This window comes from Trachurus japonicus, chromosome 19, assembly GCF_045865225.1.
Source record: "Trachurus japonicus isolate A0001 chromosome 19, Traja_1.0".
Classification (NCBI taxonomy): Eukaryota; Metazoa; Chordata; class Actinopteri; order Carangiformes; family Carangidae; genus Trachurus; species Trachurus japonicus.
Window position 1 is genome coordinate 8,053,758 of NC_140925.1, and position 24,873 is coordinate 8,078,630.

The 24,873-nt window shown below is 40.1% G+C and overlaps 3 protein-coding genes across 7 annotated transcripts in view; 1 reads left to right on the forward strand and 2 right to left on the reverse strand.

The window, feature by feature from the left end:
• Positions 1–4,415, reverse strand: part of LOC146967320 (testican-2) — a 42,122-nt gene extending 37,707 nt beyond the window's left edge. For 2 of the 4 annotated variants that reach the window (XM_085761198.1, XM_085761197.1), the window contains exon 1: positions 4,091–4,372. In XM_085761198.1, coding sequence (XP_085617324.1) covers positions 4,091–4,276 — 186 coding nt within the window. In that variant the 5' untranslated portion in view covers positions 4,277–4,372. Of the gene's footprint in view, positions 1–4,081 lie in introns of all 4 variants that reach the window. The other 2 variants (XM_085761196.1, XM_085761195.1) reach the window with 2 other exon arrangements.
• Positions 4,416–8,478: 4,063 nt separating this feature from the next.
• Positions 8,479–21,292, reverse strand: ascc1 (activating signal cointegrator 1 complex subunit 1). 2 transcript variants are annotated; one of them, XM_085762552.1, is made up of 10 exons: positions 20,881–21,292; positions 20,391–20,493; positions 20,188–20,285; positions 19,927–20,105; positions 19,554–19,687; positions 18,693–18,812; positions 18,464–18,588; positions 17,815–17,888; positions 15,302–15,435; positions 8,479–8,770 (listed from the first exon to the last, which is right to left on the reverse strand). In XM_085762552.1, the coding sequence occupies exons 1-9, from the start codon at positions 20,993–20,995 to the stop codon at positions 15,319–15,321; spliced, it is 1,065 nt and encodes a 354-aa protein (XP_085618678.1). In that variant the 5' UTR covers positions 20,996–21,292; the 3' UTR covers positions 8,479–8,770; positions 15,302–15,318. The 2 variants fall into 2 exon arrangements, with proteins under 2 accessions (XP_085618678.1, XP_085618679.1); XM_085762553.1 differs by lacking the exon at positions 8,479–8,770 and adding an exon at positions 8,889–8,915 and having other exon boundaries at positions 20,881–21,238.
• Positions 21,293–21,373: 81 nt separating this feature from the next.
• On the forward strand, positions 21,374–24,828 carry anapc16 (anaphase promoting complex subunit 16). The gene is made up of 4 exons (XM_085762554.1): positions 21,374–21,473; positions 21,701–21,854; positions 23,972–24,046; positions 24,143–24,828. Exons 2-4 carry the CDS (start codon positions 21,713–21,715, stop codon positions 24,250–24,252), a joined length of 327 nt encoding a protein of 108 aa, XP_085618680.1. The 5' UTR covers positions 21,374–21,473; positions 21,701–21,712; the 3' UTR covers positions 24,253–24,828.
• The last annotated feature ends 45 nt before the right edge of the window (positions 24,829–24,873 follow it).

A 24,873-nucleotide genomic window follows, 5' to 3' on the forward strand; every position in this document is an offset into this window, starting at 1 on the left:
GAGCAGATTCACCCAAACACACCAGAATGCAAAGTGGATCTTGTGATCTGACAAAAAAACATCAAGTTGTCAAATAAGTTCCTTTTAACAGATAGATGCAAACCGCTAATTACACCTTCACTTAATGTGCAGACTGCGCATTTGTAACCCCTCGGCCTTGGTGAATTGTGTGTGGGAGAATCGTGATATTTGATGTATTGACATTTTCAGTACAGCTTGAACATGGACGTCAGTCATAATGGAGCTTGTATAACACCCTGTAACCTGCTGTGGATTATCCCAACACCCCCTGCTTCTGCAGCTGTTGGTCTTATTGTTCTTCCTTTCAACATTTCCTCATTATGTGCCCATGTTGGATAATCAGTGTGTATATGTACAGTGGTCCAATTTAAACACCAGTCAGATCAATCAAACCTCCATCACTGTGTGTTCCCACATGGCGATTCTTTTTTCTCCCTTCTGCTTTATTTAGACCCAGTATGAATATTCCTGCTTGCCATTTTCACACCACCTGTTTGCCAAGACAGCTAGTAAACAAACAAAACCTCGTCACATTTCCGATGCTGTATCCCACTGCCCGGTACAGCAGAGAATAGTCCTGTCTGAGCAGAACCAAGCCAATTTGACTGTTTGTCTCCCTACAGCATTACATCCCTTCATGTTCTGTGCTTAAACAATTGCCTTTGAGTTTTTGATGAGATGCTCATGGACAAGCAAGACTAACCAAGGGCACCAGAATTCCCCAAGCTAGTAAACTCCAATCAAAACCATTTTGTTTGACAATGAATCAAATCCATGCAGCTGTTGACCACATCATGTGGGATCATAGTGAAATAAAATTGCCAAAAAATAAAAAAAAACGCAACCATATTATTAGCTTTTTTAACCCTGTTTGTATACTAAGTGTGTAGCTCTGAAAGACAGGGGATGATTAGCATAATAGGCTACAATTTAATGCTATTAAGTAACTACCCTATGAAAACATTAATTTTTACACTTCCGTGTTTTAACATGTACTTGTCCTCGCTGCTATGTTTAAGGCTACTTCTGTACATTTTCACCCATCCCACTAAACAATAATGGACCATATCTTGAAAATGAAACACAGGGGTTGGCTATATTGTCTTTTCCTTCCTTTAAATTAAATCATTATTATTTTTTTTTTTTACCAGATATTTTACTGTCCCATTTATACCTCATTCCAAAAAAATCCTCTGTGTGTTCTTATCATTACTTCACTTTCATTACTTGAATTTTTAGTCTGAATACCAATGCTAAACCTTTGAGGAGTCCTTGACTAAATCTGTTTGACCACACAAACACAGAGGTTATAGACGGTATCCTCCCCCATATTGTTCTTCCATTTAATGAATTACACTTAATTATACCACAGCAGACCAGTAAAACTTAATCGAAGTTTGTCGAAAGATTTGTTTTTGCTTTAACATTTAAGAGACTTTCTATAATGACTGACCACTCATCATGCTGCAGCATTCAACATCTTTTTTGTTTATTCCTTTTAGTTCATTATCACATAATGAGGTCAAGATTTCTCTGCCACATGGAGCTAAATTCAGTGACTGCAGAAGACACATCTGATGCCCAAATCCAACAGATCTTATCAGGACAGTGGAGGGAGGAGGGGGAGGGTTAACATGCCCCAAATATGCAGCACAAGGCCCCATCCCACATCGCTCACCCCCCACCTGTCAGTCAAGCAGTGACCCAATCAGACAGGTGATGGTAAATCGTTCCAAAAAACCAGAAAAGATCATTTCCAAATTTGCATAACAGTACACATTTGCAATTCAATGACAACATTTCTAACAGGGTTCTTGTTCTGTGTCCCAGAGGAACCGGAGCTGTCGGACACATTCCTGCGAGCTATACCGAGCAGCACGGTCAAAGCAGGTAATGCAGCTATACTATCTGGCCGACATTGATAAGACTATCTCTCTGAGGTGATATTTCTCAGCTATGAGATCAAACAACCATCCAGTTGTCAAACTAGAGTCTTGGATCTGAGCACACTCCTCCTCAGAGATGTCAGGAATCCTGATTCATGCCATGTTGTCTGTCTTTTGGTACCAAAGAGCCATCAAAACTGTATCGACGTGACACACCCAGCGTCATAACCCCCCTGACCCCTTACCATGAATCCCATCACCCACATAGCTACAGTACTCCCTGGTTGGTTGTGTTCTGGATGCTGATGGGAGGAGGAGAGAGGCGAAGCTGGGGGGGATTTAAAATCTATTACCCCATTTATATCAATGAGGGTGGATTAGTCTGCCCTCAGAATAACACTCAGAATAATACAATACATTTCAGCTGCAACATCAATATCAGGCTCCAAAGTGACCATAAAGGTGAATCAACGCCTCTCTAAAACAGTTTCAACAACATTATAACCTTCATGAAAGGAGGAGTTATTGCAGGACTGTTGTTTTAAACTGCATTTTCTTTACCTGGGTAATAAACAGATAACTGAATTGTACATTAGCACACATATTTCATCTTAGACTAGGCTGACTTTGTGCGATATGGAAGTATTGAGATGAAGGAAATTCATATACAGGTAGTACTGATTTTGCTTTAAGAGATGCACCAGTCTGATAAGTAAGATTGAGCTCAACTTTAACGTCATTGTCCTGCAGGAGGGGAGGGGGAATTTGTCTTCTTTTTTTAAAAACAAAGAACACCGTATTATGTGAAAAACGTGGGAAAACGCTTCTCACAAACTCACATCAAACAACAGTGACAACGTGACATAAAGCCTGGTGGACATCCAGCCTCCATCATCCCACTCTGTCCTCAGTAGTAAAGACAAGACTGCTATCATTAGCCAGAAACATCAACATCATTTTAACCATGTGATGGCACTGGGAAACAAAAGAATAGCTCACTTTGTTCTGCATACCACTTTGGTATTCTGCTGTGTTCCCTGCACTGAGGTAGCTGTTCCTGGAATATCTGTGTTACAGGCCAATGTGAGCAACGGTGCAAATTAATGAGCAGCACTGCTGCTCTGGTTAAACTGGAATTACAGGATTTGGCATAACCTTGATTTATCAGGTTATTAAGTCGGACATTTTACATCTATATTTACACACATATTCATTATTTGATGTCATTATATAAGAAAGAGTAGCAAAATTTGACATTTGAGAAAGCTACTAGTAAAGCTTGGAAAAATAGTTGCAGATCGATCACTAATCAACTTGTGATTTCAGCTCTTATCATGATATTGCTAAATTCTGGTCACTAACCATCTGTAACTTTATAAATTCATTTATTGTTCATCTCTAGAGAGCAGTCCTCCTGGCATGACTGCACAGAATAAACAAAGCTGTCCCTGTACAGCCCAGAAATCGGTCTGGACAACACATCCACAGGAGAATAACAATTGTTTGTTCCCTTGCACTTGATATTTGTGATTTAGAGGAGACACAGCTGATGTCTTGCTGTGCAGCTTTTCAGCCTGAAAGCTCTGGAAACCTCCTCCTCCTCCTCCACTGTGAGCCCAGCTACATGTGATGTGCAATAGGCAGATCGATGAGTATTGATCAGTGAATACAGACACTGCTCTGAGCATCACAGTTACCCCCAGAAGGAGCTTGGAAATGGCTTTTGAGACTTGGGCTAATGTCATAGATTTCCTTTGAGTTGTGTTTTGAATCGCTCTCATATAAGGAGGCACATAGATAAAAGTGTCCATTGAAGCATGAGATGCCTTTTTTTTCCTTCTAAATAGTGGCCCATATCAATCAATTCAATGAAATAAGGCACCTTGAGAAAAAAAAAATCAAACATTTCATAAGACTCGCGCACACGCACGCGCACAGGTTGATATTCTGTGTTGCATTTCCTTTAAAGGAGAAAAAAAAAGTATTTCTTATGTACAAACTGCTAATGTTGTGCTTTATGTGCACTTCAGAGCGACAATAAACTGTGCGCAAAAATCACCTGAGCCAACAACCCCGCGTTGCCTCCACAGGCAGCAGCAGCAGCAGCAGCAGCAGCAGCATCTCAAACACCAGCAGATAGAGAGAGACCGCGCTCGTATAATTACACTAAATACACAACTCACGTCTCTGAAGCGATTCCAGTGTTTGATCTTCCGGCTGTACTGGGAGATGGTTGACAGCCATTGCTCATCCTCCATGAAATTCCCGGCTTTTCCTGCCTCTTTGCCACTTTTCACGTCCACCTGGAGAGAGATGCCCACCAGCAGGGACAGGCAAGCGACGGCTCTCACACTCTCAACACCGGCCATGGTGGTGGTGGTGGTTGGTGCTCGGCTGCTCGGGCAGGTTGGTGCTGTGGGATGTTATCCTCCTCCTCCCGGTGGTGCTGCTGCTGCTGCTGCTGCTGCTGCTACAGTCCTCTAGCCCACAGGATCCACATACAAGACTGCTGCTACTACTGATGCTGCTGCTGCTGCTGCTCCAACAGACTAAATGGAGAGAGAGGGAGGGAGAGAGTGAGAGAGGAGGAGGAGGAGGAGATGGAGAGAGAGAGAGAGAGGGAGGGAGGGGTGAGAAAGAGTTAAAGGAGAGATTAGATCCTGCACTAATCATTTATTTCTGCTTACTTGGATTCATTATTCCAATGTCTTCTGTCTTTTGGCTTATTTCTGTTTATAGGCAGGCAGCCCACACACCCACAGAGAGAGAAAGAAAGAGAGAGAGAGAGAGAGAGAAATCCTGATAGTCACACTGCAAATGAATCATACAAGTGGAACAGATGTTTATTGTTGTACTGATGATCAATCAGATTTTATTCATTGTATTAAAATGTTGCTGGAAAAAGCCCAGTGTTTGTCTGATATCCGCGCCAGCAGGACTGGGTAACGCAATCAGGCTGAAATTATAGCGACTCAATTAAACAATAAAAGTTGAAACAATATGTGAGGGAAAATTGCTGCAATTGAGCTAATACCATAAGGCAGTGGGGCCCCGATAACTATATGGGCTCCACAGACTGCTGAGGTGTGCTGAAGGACTCCCAAGTGGCCTCTGGGCAAATGAGGTTCAATTTAGCTTAAAATTAGCTTCATTTCATTCCTAATTAATTCATTAGCAGCACAGAGAGAATGTATAAGACAATATCATTTCAGATGTGACACTGTATAATCGTAGTCTTTCAAGTCAGCCCAACCCGGATCAAGCCTTCGTTATGGTGATGTGGTTCGACACTGAAACTCAAAACTCTCATTTCATTTTCTCTAACATAGCTTTAAAGTTTAACAACACGTGCCTTTAGAAGCTCAAAGATTTCAAGGCTCAAGTCTTATTTAGTCTTTTTATTTGAAGCCTCACTGTCAGTTTAAGTCCAGATGCAGAACTTTGCTATATAAGAAATAAAAAAAAACATGACCACAACATTTCCCATGATCAGCACCAACAAGGCTGCCACTAATGACCATTTACGTTACGGTTCAGTGTGTGATTTTCTGCATTAATTCATTGTTCGGTCTGTAAACAGTCATATAATAGTTTTCTAGTAACAGCATGTTAATTAGGGAGTTTTAGAGGAGCTGGTGAGCAGATTTTGTTTCTGTCAGGCTCAACCAGAGCTAGCCGTTTCCCTCCATTTCCAGGATTTAGGCTAAGCTAAGATAACCGGCTTGAGCTGGAGGCATTTAATTAATACACACGTGATATCAATATTCTCTTGTGACTCAATGACAGAAAGTGAATAAGCATGTTTTTTCCCTCTCAATTTCAAGATATTCTTATAAGGTTTTCAAAATGAATTTGCTACAGGAAACAGTTTAGACAGAATCAGTCTGGACAGTTTTTTCCATTCAGGTTAAAGAGGAGATTATTACAAATTGATCACTTCATCCTTGACACATTTTTTCAGTGTATACCGTAACTTGAGCACTTGATCAAATCGAAAACCCTTGTGCATTCACACATCTCCCTGTAAATCAGCATGACAAGTCCATTTGATACTGAAACCTTGAAAATTGAAAACTTGTCTTTCGTTGGTTTCGAACAATGTTTGTCTGCACAAAATGATGTTGTAAAGACGGATCGTGAGATTGAAGGATGGAATATATTCCGACTTTCTCTGCAACAATCTGTGACCTCGAGCGATGCTGTGTACCTGCACATCATTTCTAGTCTACCCACATCATTCCTGCAGCTTCCTAAACTCTGGATGCCCTCTCCCTCTCGCTTCCTCCGCTCTCTATTTCATCCCCATGAAGATAAACATAATCCAGTGCTCTGCAAAGACTCATTTTAGTTTAAGGTTACCAATATTGGTCAAGGCTCAGTAGCCAGGGGCAGGATCACATTCCTGTGATGCTGCTTAGCTGGCCGAACTCGCTCTGACACCGCTGTCAAAATAGTTGATTTGGCAGATGCAGGCTTTCCTGAGTGTGCACATGGCTCCAGATTTTTTGGAAGCAAGGGCAGCAGGAGAAATGTCCTGCAGCGTCAGCCAGCTGTGCACATCAGCAGCTCGGGAAGCCGGACATGATGTGTTAATCAAGAGGTCGTCCGCAGTCGTGTCATGATCAGGATGAATGTGCTGCAGATTGATGGCCGTGCAGCAGCTGAAATGGGTCGCTCAGAAGCATTTAAAGAGCGCGTTCTGCTTTGCATCATTAACTTTTAAGGACTAAGATGTTATTGGGAAGCCTCTCTCTCTCTCTCCCTCTCTCTCTCTGGACTGTGGCGGAGGAAGTTTCCTAAGGGAATCCTACATGCGCAAGAACAGCAACAGCAAATCGAAAAGCATGTTGATGAGAGGCTTTGAGTCGTTCATCACTTCAGAAGTTTTAAGGATGAGAAAACTCAAATGATCTTTATTTTTATTTTATTTTTTTATTGCATAGGGCTCTTATGAGCTCGCCACTTCTACTTCATCAGTATCTGAAGTAGCAGCACAGTGACCAAAGGCCCCTGAAGACCAGTAATCACACAGCAGGCCATTTTTTTTAATACTCACAGCACATATGGTAGAGGCAAAAATGATTTTCTAGCAAGTTTCTGCTTCACTGATTATACTGAATTCTCAGTGATCAGTGTCCTGTGGTCTCGTAACAGTACCAGTAAACCACCTCCAGCCTCCCCCTATAAATTCTCAATTTAGATTATATCTGCTCACTGAGAGTCCCTCGACAAATGCATCTGCTTTTTAAATTACTAAGAGACAGTTTGTGCCTCTCTGTCTCAATGACAGTGGCGAGCAAACCTCAAAAGCCATGAAATTAAGTCACATCTCAGATTATCTTGTTAGCATTCAACTGCGGCTCTCGTGCTCCCATGAGGCCCCCGGCTGCCTTTTAGAGGCTGAGAGTCGTGCAACGTTGTCGTTGAATGCAAAGATGGTCATTTTGTATTTTTGTTCAACTGATAAGGCCCATATTGATGACGGTAAAGACATTTTTATCTTAAAATACCAACAGAAAATACAAATGACTCTCTACCTAGGATCTATGATGTGTTTACATACTGTACTGTATACAGTAGGGGTTAATCACAATTTTTTTCCTGACTAAGATCCTGCATAAGCTGTTTAGATCCCTACGATGGACTCATAAGGATGTGGCTCTTTCTCAGTGTTTTGGTCCCAGAAGAAAAATGAGCTCCTGCAGGTTTGGGGGTGCAGCATTAGTGATTGCAGCAAAAGAACTTGGTCTGAATTTGAACTACATTTTCCAGATGAAAAATACCCCGATAGGCAGAGCTGCACTGTCATAGTATTTTGGCTGTGGTTTCAACAAGCAGCAAACAAAACAGAGACATTTTTTCATATAAATGTGTCAAATTGTATAGTTTTTTTCTTTCAGTCAATTTACAATAACCTGTAGTTGCGTTAATGTTATCCACACTTTTTACATTAACGTTTTTGTCATTGAACCTGTTCCATGAGACCAATTCTTGGTTTTACAGACACTAAAGTGGGATTTATTCTGACTCACACTATTTGATTGACTCAGGAATAATCTCAAAGACAAAAACATGATGTGCAGCCTCTTCTTTTTTCTTTTATACATTTTTTAACACATGCAAGCAGCTTCAAACAACTTGTCTGGGTTAAACAAGTTGTGTGGAGTTGCTTCTTTTGCATATCGAGTTGCGCTGCGGAAGAGTGCTTAATTGTAAATGGATTAACCGATGGAATCAGCTCCTCTCAAGGCAGATGTTGATAAAAATGTATCTATCCTGTTCTCCAAGCATAATCAGTTTACACAAAGGAGTACAGGGTGGAAGCTTCATTTGAATAAACATCAGACAAGACTGCAGCAAAATTTTAAAAGCTTGCTTATCTATAAATATTTGCTGTCTACAAATGTGAACACATCACATCCCTTTTCTGTCTCACCAACAGCTCATGAGGCCAAACACGAGCTTCGCTGCTTATCAAGGCCGTACATATGCTCACATGATGTAACAGCTCCGTAAGTATCGCTTCAGGAATTCCCAGTACACAACAATTAATTGCAAGAGGCCAAGGGTGGATGCGTCACACATTTATTCCTGTCAAAATTTATACAGAATAGTAAAATCTGGCACCTCCTGCTACCATGAAGGATAAATCAACCCAAACAAATGGTAATTTTTTCCCCCCACAACCCATTTCAACAAAAGATTCCAAAAAAGGATGAAATATCTCTTTGTTGCGAGTCCATTCATGTTCATCACCTGGTGGAAACTGGTTTCCCACAGTGCTTTGCTGCCAGCCGAGAGCTCCTTCATCAGCCAACATCAGTGAACAACTTCTCTTCCCTGCTCCCATGTTGATCAATGACCTGCAACACACATCGGTGATCAATATTTCTACTTTAAAGTATCCAAATGCAGCACAAATGATTAATCTGTTGTTTACTTTTTTAATGCATTGTCATTATTCAGAAAAAAAATTCATCACATTTCCCCAAAAGTCACAGGACCAGCCTTCTGTATCTACAAGCTATTCAATGTAGAAGATAAATAAAATGAAGCAGCCGAGCAGGAAAATCCTCACATTTAAGAGGTTTGCATTTTTTCTTGACAAAGAGCAAAAACCATAAATTGATTACCTTAGTTGTTTGTGTTGTCCATCTAATTGATAATCTATTACCAAGGTACAAGTTGTTTATATAAGAAAACCCAATAAAGAACAGAAATCGCTACACGTTTTTATTTCTTACTCTATTCAAACCACTGATAGAAGGAATTGACTTATATTCTTTTATCTCTTAGTGGATTAAATATAATATGTATAATATATGTTATGCATCTGGATTAGAGTGTGAGTATGTGTACACATTTTCTATATGTTTCTATATGTCTATGTGCATATAGTGTATGTATGGATATGGGCCATATGAGAGTTTATCAATTCTATATAGAGGCAAACACACAGATTTGTTAATATTATGGATCCATAAGGATGGGGAGTTTAGTCCACGTATTATTTTCTTTATTGCTGCACAAGGCAGTTAGGTAAAGAATTAGACAGAGAGAAAGTTGGGTGAGAAGAGAAGAGGCTACTAAAGAATTAAATATTGATGCTCGAGTAAAGACAAACACATGCTGCAAATGTATTTCTTACAACAGCCACTACTGATGCTCGTTTGTGAGGCGGTTACAGGCTCTGATAGGTGCCGCCACTGTAAAAGTCTGCATGAGAAAAATATAGCCTGAGAGCACGTTCCTGGATAGGAGAACCATCAAAAGAAGTTATTTTGAAAAAAAGTTGAGGGGAGAATAAACCACATCGGGACACATTTAGTGGGTAATCTCGAGTGACTTACAGCTGTAAATGGAGCTGCTATAAATGTGTATAGATTTAATTCAATTGGATTCAAACTGGGTCACACAGCTATTAAAAGTGCAAAGTTGGTTGAGAGCAGTTTGACAGCTGCGTGCGAGCGCTGCGGCTGCTGTTCTGCTCTGCGGGCGGCTGCAGCAGGGGTGGAAGAGAGTGCAGCACCTTTTTCAATCAAATGTACACAATAGACAGACGCTGGCTTTAATTTTGAACTCTTGACATGCTCAGTCTCAGTAGATGATTTATTTTTAGCCAATGCATTATGAAGCTTATAGCAACTACTTAAAGTGTCAAATCCCCCCATCAGTTTCACTCTACATCCTACCAATAAGAAACAGCATGCACTGCTGTGGGAAGAGACGTCCCCTCTGCAGCATCTTGGAGCGGACGGGTAAAACATCTGAGTAGAAGTCAGGGGGAGGACTTGTTTTAAAATTTAAAGCTTCCGTGTTTACAGCGGCGAAGCGTCACTTTTGGATATTGAACGTTAATCGATCATGAGAAATTATTGCCTGTGCTGAAGTTGGACAAGAGAACATAAGTTATTATCTGTAGTTTACGCTCACACATGACACTAATCTTGACTTATACACAGTAACAGTAGGACTCTACTCCGCAGCTCCCCTGAGCTATATGTGGCATTTTAGCAATCTTCCGCTCATTGTTTTGATTCTATGGTGAGTCCAGTTCACTCCACTGCTCTCTGTGTTATTTCCAAACCAGACATGCAGCCTTTTCAAACCTCTAAGATCTGACTAGATGCTACCTGTGTGCAGCACGGTTAACCTCCAATTGAATGCTAATGTTGCTCAGTGATTGCTGGGTAACTGTTTGCTAACATGCTCACCACCTCTCTTTAATGCCATGTTAAATTTCTCTTTACACAGCTTGTTCTGCCAATCAAAGTCCTTCCCTTCCCTTCCAGTTTCTCATTGCTGGCGTTGCTATGCGAACAGCTGTAATTGGTTGATATTTCAGTTGATAACCAAAGATTGTAATGAGACGTTTAATCATTTAAACAGAGAAAATGCCAAACATGCACCACTTACAGCTTTTAAAATAAATGTAAAGGTTTGTTACTGTCTCTATCAGCTTTGGGCCATGTGACATCATAACAGTCTTTTTTTTATATATAGATTAAACAGATAGGAGAGATTAATCGGTAATGAAAGTTTGTTGCAGGCCTATTTTAAGCTCTTATTGTGCGAGGTGTACATAAAGTAAACAGCAGCTCTGAATGACTACCTGCTGTTCAAACACACTCGGCTTTGCGCCTCTCCTCCCTGTGTTGTGAATGCCTCCAGCAGTAAACAGACACGGACAGCTGCAGGCAGCCTCCAGACGCAGCACTCTGAATGATAAAGAGCTGCTGCAGGGATCACCTGCTTTCTCGCCGGAGACACAGATTAGACGTTTCAAATACTCCAGCCTTGGCTGTACATCAAGGGCGCTCGTGCCATTAGTGACAGAGTGATTAGTGTGGAATTCAAACGGCGGTGACACTTGACTGGGTAGTCACATCCAACATAAGAGAACAATCAAAGGGAAAGCAGGCTGTCATACTTTCACAGCTAACGATATCTAATTTGAAAGATTTGTTGGCTTTGTCTGGCTGGATCATTTATAGAGCACCTTGGTAAATTCCTGTGGATAGATGTGTTGGATTAATCAAATTCCTCAGCTATTGGAGCTTGTTTGTTCCTTTGCCTTAGGTGGACTTAGTTCAAAAATATTTTATGCGAAATTAACCTGATAAGTAAAACTTACCTCATGAAGATATTATATGTTTCATAATCGATTCCATGCAAATCAAACATATCATGAAATTCAAACAAACCACAGCACACAAATCAAACATAACCAATTGATTACAAGGCCACATCTGTCAAGCACCGTCCTTTCCCCCCCGGCAAATGCCAACATCAGTTCTCCTGACTGAAAACTTAATTTCTAATTACACTATGAAAAAATTGCACAGTGCCGTTCTGCATATCAAAACCCCCCTGAAATGTGCTTTAAAAAAAAAAAAAAAAAAGTTTGACATTGATCAAGCAAGACCTATTTCAAACAGCCTTTGCGTCAAAAAAAAAGAGGCTATTTTGAAAACTGGCATGAAATTAAATATGCAAATTGGATTGAGGCCAAAACAATACTTGGCTGAGATACCGCAGGACTTCAGTTACCAAACATGATATGAATTCCCATTACTGAGTGGTTCACTGCAAGTTTTCAGTGCTACGGGCTAAAATAAGCGATTGCTTTTGGTTTCACTTTTAAGAAAATGTAAATAAATATAGCAGCTGGTTTTACAGTGTGAAGGCTTGTTTTCAATGGCTGCAAGTGAAGCAGCACTTCAGACCACATTTGATTCATCAGTGCATGTAAACAACAAGCGAATGCACACACGCCTGAGAAGACAACTAAACTGTTTAACATTTTAATTAAAATCCAGCTCGTGTCTCCTCAGATCTTCAGAAATTCTGAAACGCAAATTCGCAGAGGAAATAGGTCAGCGGCGGTAACGCAGAACAAGTCACAGAGGTCTTATTTATCTGGTTTATTGAAAGGGACACATGCTAGTCTTGAAGTCTCAAGGGTCATGTTGGAAGTTCCCACAGCAGGAAGCAAAGAGACGACTAATTAGGCTGAGAGAGGTGGCAGAGACGGAGACAGGCAGAGAGCAGGAAAGAGGGGTGTATATGTCGGGCAGCGCGTAAGCAGGCTCACCCACACAGACATGCACAGCAACATGATTTTGTCAAAAAATCAATCGTCATGCAAATCTGGGGGAAATTAAACTGGAATGTGAAGAAAACACATAATCGTGTCAACGGAAACTGAAGCAATGGTTACGTCTGTCATTTAGCAACAGTCGCTATCATGTCAGGAATTTACTGCTTTTCACTGTTTTGTGTCTGTGTAAATGAAACGTCTCTGGGCTTTTTTTTTTTTTTTTTGGTCCGTTAGTCACACAAAACAAATGATTTAAAGACGTCACCTTGGGCTCTGGGAAAAAATATGAGATGTGTTTTTCCACAACACTTCACTTTAAGTCCCACATATTTTGAATTTATGAGCAATGTATAAAATATCCAAGCAGTGGTCTATAACACACTAAAATGTTGTGTTTTTTTAAATACATCTGTCAACAACTATAACTGCTGGTGTATAAACACAACTAAATAAATGTCAAGACGTTAAATGTCTTCAGAGGAGATGTTATAAGACTCTAGTGTGTTATACACTGTTAATCAAATGTTACATAGTGCTTATAAATGATAAGAGTTACAAATTTTAAGACAAAATAACAGATCCAGTTGTGGCTGATTATCCAATATGTTCCCAGTCCGTGAGGCAAAGCCCACATATGCCAAATTAAACAAACATCAGCATGAACATCTTGTACTGGTATCTCCTGACACATGAAATCTGTTTTGAGTGTCTGATTGTGTCTACGGGTGACGTACGTGTCTTTCACATGTGTTCTCAGTGCGATCATTAGAGAGGACATCTGCCCAACGCATCCTTAATCAAAAAAAACAAGGACAGACATTCTCAGTGAATTTTTTTTACGGTATTAACTTTATACTTCTCTTTCTTTCTTTCTTTCTTCTTGTGAGCGATAGTATTGGCAATTCCTGACTGTATTGGTTACCTTAGGCTGGCGTTAAGCTGGATGTGTACTCCTGACCCACTAACAAGCATGTTCTCAGGAGACAGGCAGCGGATAATTAGGCCTTTTTTCTGGGTCTGAAAAGATAAATTACGTGGCCGTACGGTGCAACAGTCAATTCACGGACAGCTCGACTGGCCGGCCGACCGACCGGTTGGCTGTTTTCCGATGCTGAAAATTTGCATGTCCCTGTCTAATGGTGTCTGTTGACACAGCTCCAGGAGCATAGGAGAAAAAAATAAATCAAGCCACGGCTGAAATGGGGAGGGTGGACAGCACAGGATGACAGAGCTGACACACAAAAAGTGCCCTCAGTTTCCATCAATGTAACTTCTGGCCACTCTGCAGTCGCCCCTCCTGCATGCCAAGCAGAGCATCGGCTGGGAGAAAAAAAAAAAAAAAAAACTCTGATGGCAAGAGCAAGTGTCCAGACACTGTGTCCGATGTCTGTATTCACTGACACACTGAACAGACGGGAGTGGGAACAAGGTTGTGGCTCGTGTGGGAAGGGCACTGATAAAGAAGACGGGGGGAAAAAAAGAAATCCCAGACTGCTATAATAAATCATGTCAGTGACGCATTAACACATTCATGAGGCAGTGGGATGAAAGGAAATGGGTAATACTTATTATCCAGTAGTGTGTGGATGAAACCAGCTCCCTACCAGCACGTCTCAGCAGCTACCAAAGTGTTTCGCGTTTACTCAATTTATTTTTGAAACTTTTATTCTGACTTTTCCCAGTGAACATCAAAAGTAAGAATCATGAGAAGCTTGCCTCTAGTAAGCTGTTTGTAAAAAGTCTGAGTTTCTAATAAATAGAGCAGCCGGTGTAGGCTAAAACAATGGTTTGTGGTTTACAGCGAGAAAACACAACTGGGAATTTTCAATTGTTACAAAAGCAAAAAAGTAAGACTGATTTCATGTATGTCCAGGCAGAAAACATATGAGGTATATCAGCCAATGACATGCAAGAATGAGCAGCCAGAATTAAACTCTTGTATGTCCTGTTGATTTGTGTAAACTATCATAATACACCACATCATGCACAGGAAGTTAATCTGATGTTCAATCCTAATCAAAGTTTAAGTAAAGTCTTTGTATATGACATAAAGTTAGTTACAAATTTGTGATACTTCTGTTTCATTTGATTTACTAAGTAAACATATTTTATTAGATTTCAGCACTGTGTTCAATAAAATGTTATTTATTATGTATCTGTCACATCTCAACAGATAATAGAGGACAAGACTCCTCTGGAACTCATTTCCATATCTTGCTAGACTTATATTTCTTCAATAATCCAATTTCATACACACAGTCGCTCTATCATCTTAACAACAACACTGCCTACAGAGGAACAATGTTTGACTGGGATTCCCATGCTCAATAAAACATTTTCATTCTTTGCAAGTTTGTTGGTAGTCGAGACAAAAGTAGGGTGCACCATGAAGTTTTCTTTTTTTTTTATGATTTCTTTTGCTTCTCTTCCTTTAAAATGTGTTTTCTGTCATTTACTTTGATGCCATTTGACTCAGATTCCCTGAAGAGAACCAATTGTCAGGAGACCAAAAGTACAAAAACAGTAATTCCGTTTCTGAATGGATTTGCATGCATTTATCTTATGACTGAGCTTCAGTCTGAAACTTCAAATAATTTTGCTCTCTGATCGTTTTTATTTTGCCCCATAAACTGCTCTCAAAGCACTTTATATAAAACGGGAGAATTTGATTCAGGTGTAGCTAAGTTATCTGCAGTTTTTAAAGAGTCTTACACTGCCACCTACTGGACAACTCCATGGAGTCTGTGTCAGTGATCTTCTGAACTGTATGTACATTTTATTTCTAATTTCTTACCTCAGATCAGGCTCAGTTCATGAGAAGTTGACGCTCCCTGAAGAGGTGTAGTAGCCCGTACAATCTGTTGAATATCTCTGGGACAGCAGGACAGACTTCAGCTCAAACTCTCCAAAACGATAAGCAGCAAATTTCTGAAATCACAAAACAAAACTTCTTCATTTTTGCACTAAATTTGAATTACAATTAAGTCTAAAAATACAGTTGTATGATTTAGGGGAAAAAAAAAAAAGAGTCCTGAACATTGTAAGGGACCCATCGCCCACTCCCTGCAGTTTCTTCCAGATGTTGCCCGAACAGAAACGCTACAGCAGCATCAAGTGCAAGAGCTGAACACCTTTCTCCCACAAGCTGTGAGACTTTATAACAAAAACTGAGGGCTCATCAATGCTGCACTTTAAATTCCAGTCAGTGTCTGCTGTAGCTCTTTTATTTTCTTTGTCTTGTCCTTATTTGTCTACTTTATTCTATTTTCTCTTTTATTGATCTCCCTGAGAAACATCTTCTCTTTTTGTTCTTACCTTGGTAACAACAAAATGACAATAAAGTCTGATTTGATTTGATTTGATTTGATGTGATGTTGAACTCTGCAGAGTTCAGTCACAAACATGGCGTCACCATGGTTACCGGCCACTGAGCAACCTTGTATCATTATCAGAGAGGAGAAAAGAAAATGGTGGATTTTTGGTATTCAAACAAAGACGACCTCTTGCACCCGAGAAGAAAGGATGGTGGATTTCAGAAGTTTCTATCGGCAGTGTCAATTTCACTCACAAAGAAACTGTTCCTGGAACGTTTTATATAGTCTGCTTTGAAAAAAAAAATCAATCATAACTCTCCTCTTTGAACTTTATAGGACAAAAAAACTAGTTTAATCAATACGCTCTGAAGGAGTAGACTCAGTAGAAAAGCTTCTCATCACCTCCCCGACGCTGGAATTGGATCGACTGTGTCGGACGATTTCTATAACTTTGTGAAACCAAAGATCCACATTCACACCCACTTCACACAGCGGCTGGTTTGCTGTGTGGAGGTGAGAAAAAAGGCTTAATAACTATATCTGGTATTATTCTTACACAACTGAAGGCAACACAATGGGTCGTTCAAGGACAGACTATGTACTTTTATCCCCACGTTTAAACAACATGGGTCGACTGTAGCTGTTCAGAGCAATTATAATATAATGTTCATGCTGCAGCATCCTACGTGCTACTTCCTCTTTAACAATAACCTTACCCTAAATATTTCACACCTTTCACTGGAATCCGTTTTTAGCATACAGTACATCTGAAACAAGGAATCATTGTTATGGAGAATCATACTCAAAGAAAAAAAATACTAAAAGATGAATAAAAACAATGGATGATAATGTCCTTTTTAACTTAATGTAAATGCAACTGAAATAAGTAGCTTTAATTAGAAATAACATAACTTGGAAATACTTCAATGATGCACCTTTATCAAATATGTAAATTACCACAGGTGATCTACTTGATGTCAGTGTGCACAGTACCTTTAATGATCACTCCCCCCTTTTGTTTTTGTATTTCTCTGTAGCCTGATATAATATTTCACTCCTTGGCTTCTCGGTTGCCATGTGCCTCTCATAATGAATACAGAGAGTCTAATGTCCTCGAGAGAAATGACACGGTAATGACGGCTAATGACACATACAGCCCTCAGTGGAGCCGACAATGTGGCACTTTTAGACAACAGAGACTTTCTCACAGCTGCCCATTGCGCTCATGATAAACAAGGATGAATCAGTGCCCCCTCCCACTACTACTACAGACTGAAGGGGGGAAAGTCATCAATGTTATTTCTGTTCTGAAATCGAGGCAACCATGACCAGTTCCTAGAAGATCACCAAATTAAAAGCTTACACCGCAACTAATCTGAGAACATAACGGTTTAGTTTAAGCTTGAAATCAAAACACCTTTAGCAATAGTTGCATGAAGAGTGAAATCAGCCCCAATATTTCCTCTGTGCTGCTCTACCAATAGACCTACATCACTCTGTTCAAAGACCTGAAAACTGGCAAACTCCCAGATCTCAGTGGGGATCCAAATGCAGTGGAAATGTCAAGAAAAGTGAAAAAAATCCATATACAGTATAGGGAATATGCAGACAGAGTTGCATCAGTTATGAAGTGCAGTATTGCTGCAGCTGCCTTTATAAAGCAAGATATAGTGAGTATATAGTATATCAGTTCCATGTACTGTATGTTTTAGTTTTCCGTTACTGATTTCTCCCATGGTATATCTTACCTGTGTTTTCACAATTAAAGTTCTTCTACGAGTTAATCACAATGATCATACATAGGATTTTAAAGGAATGTTTAAGCAAACCCATATTAATGTTTCACATTTGGACTAAAGCTACAAACTATTTTAAAATGTTCAAATATAATTTGTTTTCTGGCAGATCTGAGAGAGCAGCTGTCAAGCAGTGAGTGCAAGTCGTTTGTAATTTAGACATTTGAAAGTGCAGGTAGGAGTAAATTGTTTCTAACCTTCAATATGTTTCTGGCATCAAAAGCCTCTCTTTCGCTGGTGGTTTGTCTTCCTGGGCCACCTGTGTCTTCAACTGTAAAAACACCAGAGTAAAAGACAAACTCAACAATAGAAAATAGGACAAAGAAAATACAGATTTGTTATCTCCTGATTAAATGAGCATGTTTGCACGAAAGAGAAAAAAAAACACTTGTTTTTAATAGGATGTGTACCCATGCTGGTAAACATGGTGAGTGGTGACACGGCCTCTCTCCGGCTGTGTTGTTTCTCAGCCCAGTACAAATTTGAGAACTGGGGCTGGACTTGATCCATGGCAAAAATGAATGAAACCATTGTCACGGTACTTGGAAAAACACGCTGCTTTGTGCACGTAAACAGAGCCATGGCCAAACACTGAAGTAGCTGCCCCATGCTGCCACTCTGCAGGAATTTGTTGCCGTGATTGTTCAAGATTCAGTTTAGTCGTCACTGCAGCTCCAGTCCAAGCCAAAAAGATAATAAGGGGACATTGGCAAATAGGTTTAGGGTAGGAACTACCGGTGTGATCACAGCGGGTCAATAAGTTTGTTTTCACACAAGCTTCTGGCTCAGACGCTGTTTGCATTCGCGCCGTTCAGCTCGACATGTCTGCGTAATGTTTTTATTTACCTGTGGAGTCTTTTCTGAACAGCGTGTTTATCACAGTGCCATGCAGCTTCACTCTGTCCCACTCTCTGACCATCAGCCCTAGAGAGACAAAGTGCTCTACCAGCTGGTCTGCGATTGATTGCAACCTACAGAGTGAAAAAACACAGAAGCAGAAACTTGAAGCAGCAGGAACATTTTTAAACAGTGAGATCTCACTTTTTTTTTCTCTCTCTCTCACTCCTCCACTCACTTGTCAGATCCGTCCTTCACATTGACTTTGGCATACAAGATGTCCACCATGGCTGGGTCATCATTCATATACTCTATACCTTTCACCTCCAGCGGCAGAGGTTTTCCTTCTGTGATGTCTCTGATGAAAGACAAACACAAAACACACTCAGGAGGTGCACACTTGTTTTTATTTACACATTTCACACCAAAGGTTAAGCAATATGACTACACTATGAATACACTGCAGCTGTCTATTAAGAGCTTGTTGTGCTGTGGATGTGTGCAGCTGGACTTTCTGTCAATTAAGTGTAACCTCATTTAATCTATTCTACACAATCACATCCAATCTAATTACATCTAATTTAATCTAATCTTTATCTTTAACGTTGTAAGGAGAGTTCAGCAACTCTTAAAGGATAATGCTACTGATAGTCTGTTCTGTTGTCAGCAAACCCCATGAATGGACCAAAAGCATTTATACAACAATCTGCCTCTCAAGACTTTCCAACTTTCCCAGCATGTGTGTGGTACTGGGTTCAGAATGCATCCACTGCATAGGAACTACTGCTTTAACTTTAATCTGAAAAACAGCTGGAAACAGTACTGTTTAGAAAATATCTCAAGCAGGTCTGAATACTATATTTGTCGGAGACTACTTTTAACTATCTCCATGTTCATCATAACAGCGATTCACTTCAGTCTTGGCTTTCATGGGCTTCACTAACAATAAGAAAAATACAGAATATCACCATATTCATCATAACTTCAGTTGTGTCTTCAAAGAGTCTTGTGTTAATCTCAAATAAACACAGTATTTTTAGATGCTTGGTTTAAATCTTAGTAGTGCGATTGCGATACAATAACTTTGTTCAGCCCCTACCTGATGAATCTTTGACACTCTTGCAGGTGTTCACATGCTTTTCTCACTTCCATCTCATTTAACAGAGCCAGGGTGCCGACCGTCAGGTGAAGCTTTAAAGGATTCTGAAAGATGCTTGCCTCTACTCCATGGTCCTACACATCAGGTTACAACAAATTATAGGCATAATGACAATATCATGTGTTGGTTTTAAACTATACACAGCCATCACTGCATTCACTGTACCTCACAATCAGAATCTGTTTTTATTATTTAAGTATAACAGTAAACAAAGAATGTGTCTTAAACTTTGCATTTGTGAGTAAATAAGAGATGAAAAATAATGAAATAAGCAATTTTTCATTATTAATTATGTATTATAAGAATAGTATACCTGTGCACATTGCTGTAACACCTCGTCTTTAAACTGCAGGAATCCTTCTTGAATTTTGGGATCATTAAGAGGGAATGACAGGAAGTGTGTGAAAGGCTGCTTTTTCCTGAAACTGTCAACAAGGACCTCTACTCGCGTGAGTGCTGACGAGACTGCAGATTTGTGGGAACCTGTGATAACTGTCAAAAGAAAAAAGAAAGTTGGAAAAAAAAATCTTTCAGAGCATGCCCTTTCATCTCTTTTACTTTACTCTATCCTCACCAATCTGTCCTTCCACTCCTTGTTTAGGGATGTTGATTGATGTCTTTGTGTCATACTCTAGACGTTTGCGTGTCTCTCCTTTCTTACCAATGATGTATCTGAGGATCAATGAGGAAAACAAGGAAACACAGACTCACATTAAGCTTTTTAGAAACAAATTCTGATTTGCATTGAGTGCATAGTGCATTTTGTCGTTAACTCACTTGTAAAGAACACTTGGGACGTCAATGGCACAGCGGTATCCTTTATCAGTCTTTTCAATTGAGTGGGCATCACAGGTTTCATCTTCTGCAAGGTCTTCGCTCTCTAAACATGTTAAATCACAAGTGTACAAATAGCCTATATTATTGTGGCTAATACAGTCTAATGCAGCCATCTTGCAATAGGCCACATGCTCCTTTATGGGAGTTTAGATGTTTAGCTATGGTTCAAATTGTAAAATCATTATGACAGATGTGGTCTGTGGTGCTGTTGACAGGTGTTCCTACTCGTTTCTCCAACCCATTCATACAGTTGAGGGTAGGTCATATAGACACAGACACCACGTAGAAAGCAATACAGTTAAACAGCACCACAGACACCTCTTTGAAACAGTTTCAAAACAGCACCTCGTCCTTAATGAAGTTTCTATTGCAGAAAAACACTGCATTAGTCAGCTAACTATAATAGTTTTGCTGTTAACACTTGACTAACCTGGTGGCCCCATGTACGAGAAATCCTCTTCTTCCTCATACTGTTCCTCCTTAATGACATTTCTTCGGTACACTCTTCCATTTATATTAATGAGACTTGGTCGTAAAACCTCCATATTGTAAACTTGGTACAGTTAGCTACACTTCAGCGAACTAACAACAACATAGGCAAGCGTCCCTGCTAACTTTGCTAGCTATCTACGTGTATTTACAGTTTATGGGTACATGCAACTTTACTGCGCTGAAGTCAGTTTCCCATTCAGTTACTGAGGAGATAGTTGAAGAAGCGAGAGATCTGCGTTCCTTTCCCATGTCGAATCTGAAACTGACTTCATCGTGTAACGTTCGAGTACGTTGACGTTCACGCATCGCTGACGCCGTTCGTAGATCTACAAATGGACATGCACATCCAATGCTGCGTAGAGTGGTGCTAGGTTATCCGTCCGCGTCGTTGTGAAGTCTGTTGTCACGCCGGCCATTGAAACGTAAAACGTAGTATTTGTCGTAAACCAGAAGGGAGACAAGAAGAAGTACACAAACAACAGAACAACAGCACGGGTTTAAAGTCATTTTATATTCACTGGAATAACGAGGGTAAGTTATACTGCTATAAAACAGCTTAATTACCTCAATCTTGTATCAAATAATATCAAAGTTGAATGGTTATTGTTGCCATTGGGGGGTTAACCAGAACAGTTAGCTTTCTTGCTAGCCGCCTAGTAGTTGTAGCCATAGGTTGTAGCAGTTGCTTGTAGCGTTTGAAGGCTGGTTTGGTTTAAGCTCAACAATCGTCCTGAGCCCTCCGTGTGTGTATTTTACAGTTTTATAAGGCGATGGCGGCGTCCTCTTCGTCCTCCTCTGCGGGAGGTGTAAGCGGAAGCTCGGTCACTGGTTCTGGATTCAGTGCCTCGGAGCTCATCCCCCCCAGGAAAGTGTTGTACACATATCCCAAAGGAGCAGGTGAAATGATGGAAGGTAAGTTAAGATTAATCACGTTAGCTGGCTGTGTGGGGGGATATCACTGCTGGTAAGCCCTATGAACAGCCCTGCTATGTGTTCTTTTGTGTTTGTGTGGCTCATCAACAGACTGCCCTCTCTTGTCTCAAATAAAACACAAATCTTTTTCCTGTGTAACATGACAAACTCTCTGTGTTTGTCTTTCATGTATTAATCTGATTCTTGAGACATTTTTTGCTTTCGTGTTGCCTGCTCCATCATAACTTCAGCAGTTAAATTATTTTGTCAAATGTCATACTAAACATTGTTACCTGTATTACATTGTTGGATAGACTTCTTCAATGATCAGAGAAAATAACTATGTTATTAGGCCCACGGGGCAATCGCCACAAGCACTGGCCCCTACAGCCATGAAATAGCTGCAGAAGCCCCGAGCACTGGTCAGACTTTATCACTCCTGTTGCTCCCTGTTGTACTTAATTGACTTCTCTCTCAAAACTCTGTGCATAATATGGGCTGCTTTTTAAACTTTTATAACATTGCTTCAGGCACCCCATCAGGTTTAGTTTAGGTCTCTATCAAACACAACCACACCACAAACACACATAGGTAACTTTATGTGATTACAGTTACAGACACACACACATCAAAACACACAGGTAAGATACACATGCACGTGTATGCACGCACTCCTCTCCCACACACACAAACACACACAGGTAACTTCATGTGATTACAGTTATAGATACACACACAAACAGGTAACTTTATGTGATTACAGTTGCACACACAAGTAACTTCATGTGATTACAGCTCCTCCATATCAGTGCTCAGTGAAAGATGATCATGTGTCTGTCTGATTAGCTCTGTCTTGACCATAAGGTCGTGGGTTTGATTCCCATGTTGACAGAGATGGCAACCCCAGCCGTAGCTCTCGTGGCCCTATCAAAATTTCCCAAGGGAAATTTTCTACTTAAGATTGCTGCTCAGCGAACACAATGGAGGTGAACGGTACTGGTCCCCTGTCCCTCATCAAACTCATCAAATACACAATCCAACAACTCCAAAACACTCTCGTGGAGAAGTTGTGACCTGCACATTCACCACACTATGAAAAAATCATGTGTAATTATGTAACATTATGACACATGAAGCAAATACTCTGAACTACTTGCTCTTTTGCACTTTTGCCCAGCAGCCATGTCTTGTTGTCTTTGTGTCTTTAAATACAATGAACTGCTGAGCCACCCTGAAACTAGAGCCTCAGAAGATGTAAAAAAATATTATTATTGTATGCCTGTTGTGACTCTTGTTGTTGTTTTTTAGACTCGTAGCTTTGTTATTTCTGTTTGCTAATTGTGTGTTTATCTGAATGATATTCTTGAGATGTCTCTCTAGAAACAGATATCAATTTCAATCAGCATGTCTGATTAAATACATTTAAAACAATATAAAATATGAGCACTGAGACAAATAAGGTTGTCCTAGACAGTTTGTGGCTGTCAAACAATTGCAGTCGTTGTTTTTTCATCATTCATATCCTGAGGCCGACGGACACGGCGCAGAGCTACTGTATGTAGGTGTCTGTTGGACATGCAAGGTGACTCATACATACAAGCCAAACTCTGGTTGGACATGTGTCTTTGTGCTTTACATAAAGCTTGTTGTACCAGCAGCCAGTTGCGCCTTTCCACCCACTCGACTTCGTTCACTATCTCTTCATTGCTCCTGCACACAGGATTTGTTTGTGGGAATGAAAGGCCATCTGACTTGTTTACTCCATCTTTGTTGCCTGTGTAGCTCTAAATACACCAATTAACAGAGTTAGTTTGGCAGAGTGTGAGTGCTGCAAGGTTAAAAACAACCAACAACGTGGTGAATAGGACTCCAGTTACACTAAGGTCTCAAGCTGTTTCTCTTTGTTTTCTTGTTTTCGTGTGATTAGTATTTGGACTATTTCAAGGCTCTTATAGGCCTTTTATATAATTGCTGGAATTACATAATATTTAAACTCTTTTGGCTCTAAAGTAGCATGAAAGCCTTGTTCTGACATTTTCCAAGGTTGCAGTTATGTCTTTTTCAATTATTTATAAGTATTTTATTGAACTTCTTAACTTGTTTTTGTTTCTTTCTAGATGGGTCTGACAGATTTTTATGTGAGTCTGTATTCAGCTACCAAGTTGCCTCAACATTGAAACAGGTCAAACACGGTAAGCCAGTAACTGTACATGCAAATATTTCTCATTTTTGCTTGCACCAATAAAGATTAGTGTTCTGATTAATGGTCTCTTTTTATATTCTTCCAGATCAACAAGTGTCTCGAATGGAGAAACTGGCGAGCTTGGTGGAGGAGCTTGAAGCAGATGAGTGGCGGTATAAACCCATTGAACAGCTTTTGGGATTTACACCATCATAAATAAAGAGCTCAAGATGCCTTTTGGTTAATAGATCAGCCAAATACAAGGAAAAGGGAAGAAGATGGATTATATCAGTTCATAAATTATATTCCTCCTCTGTGGTTTTATTCAATATAGTGTGAAATGTTATCTGGAGAAACTGAATGTGAGTTGTATTATTTTGTCACTTTTACTATCGTATGCTTTTTTGTAAACACAAAACTTCTTATATTTGAACCAGGATACCATAATAAACCGTTGTCAACGAAAAAAGCCTCATTGTCATACATTAATAACTAAGCCATTTAAAGTTTTGTAATAGGCTGTTCATTGATTTTTCAGATGGTTTAAGACAATAAATTATCATGCCAGTTCAATCTGTACTTGGCCTCAAGCTTAAAAAAAAAAAAGGTCTGGTAACGTAATAAATCTGTTGAAGTGAGGCTTTGTGTTCTCACATGGCTGCACTGTAACTCATAACTCTGAAAACCTGGTGCCTGTTCAGTCTATCCTCCTCTGTCCTCATCGCTGCCTGCTCCAACAGCCTTGAGCGAAAACAAAGAGAGCATGTAAATAAAGTCATACTTGGGACATTTTTCTCGAGTCTCTTGCTGTTTGTTTTCCACCTATGTTGTATAGTT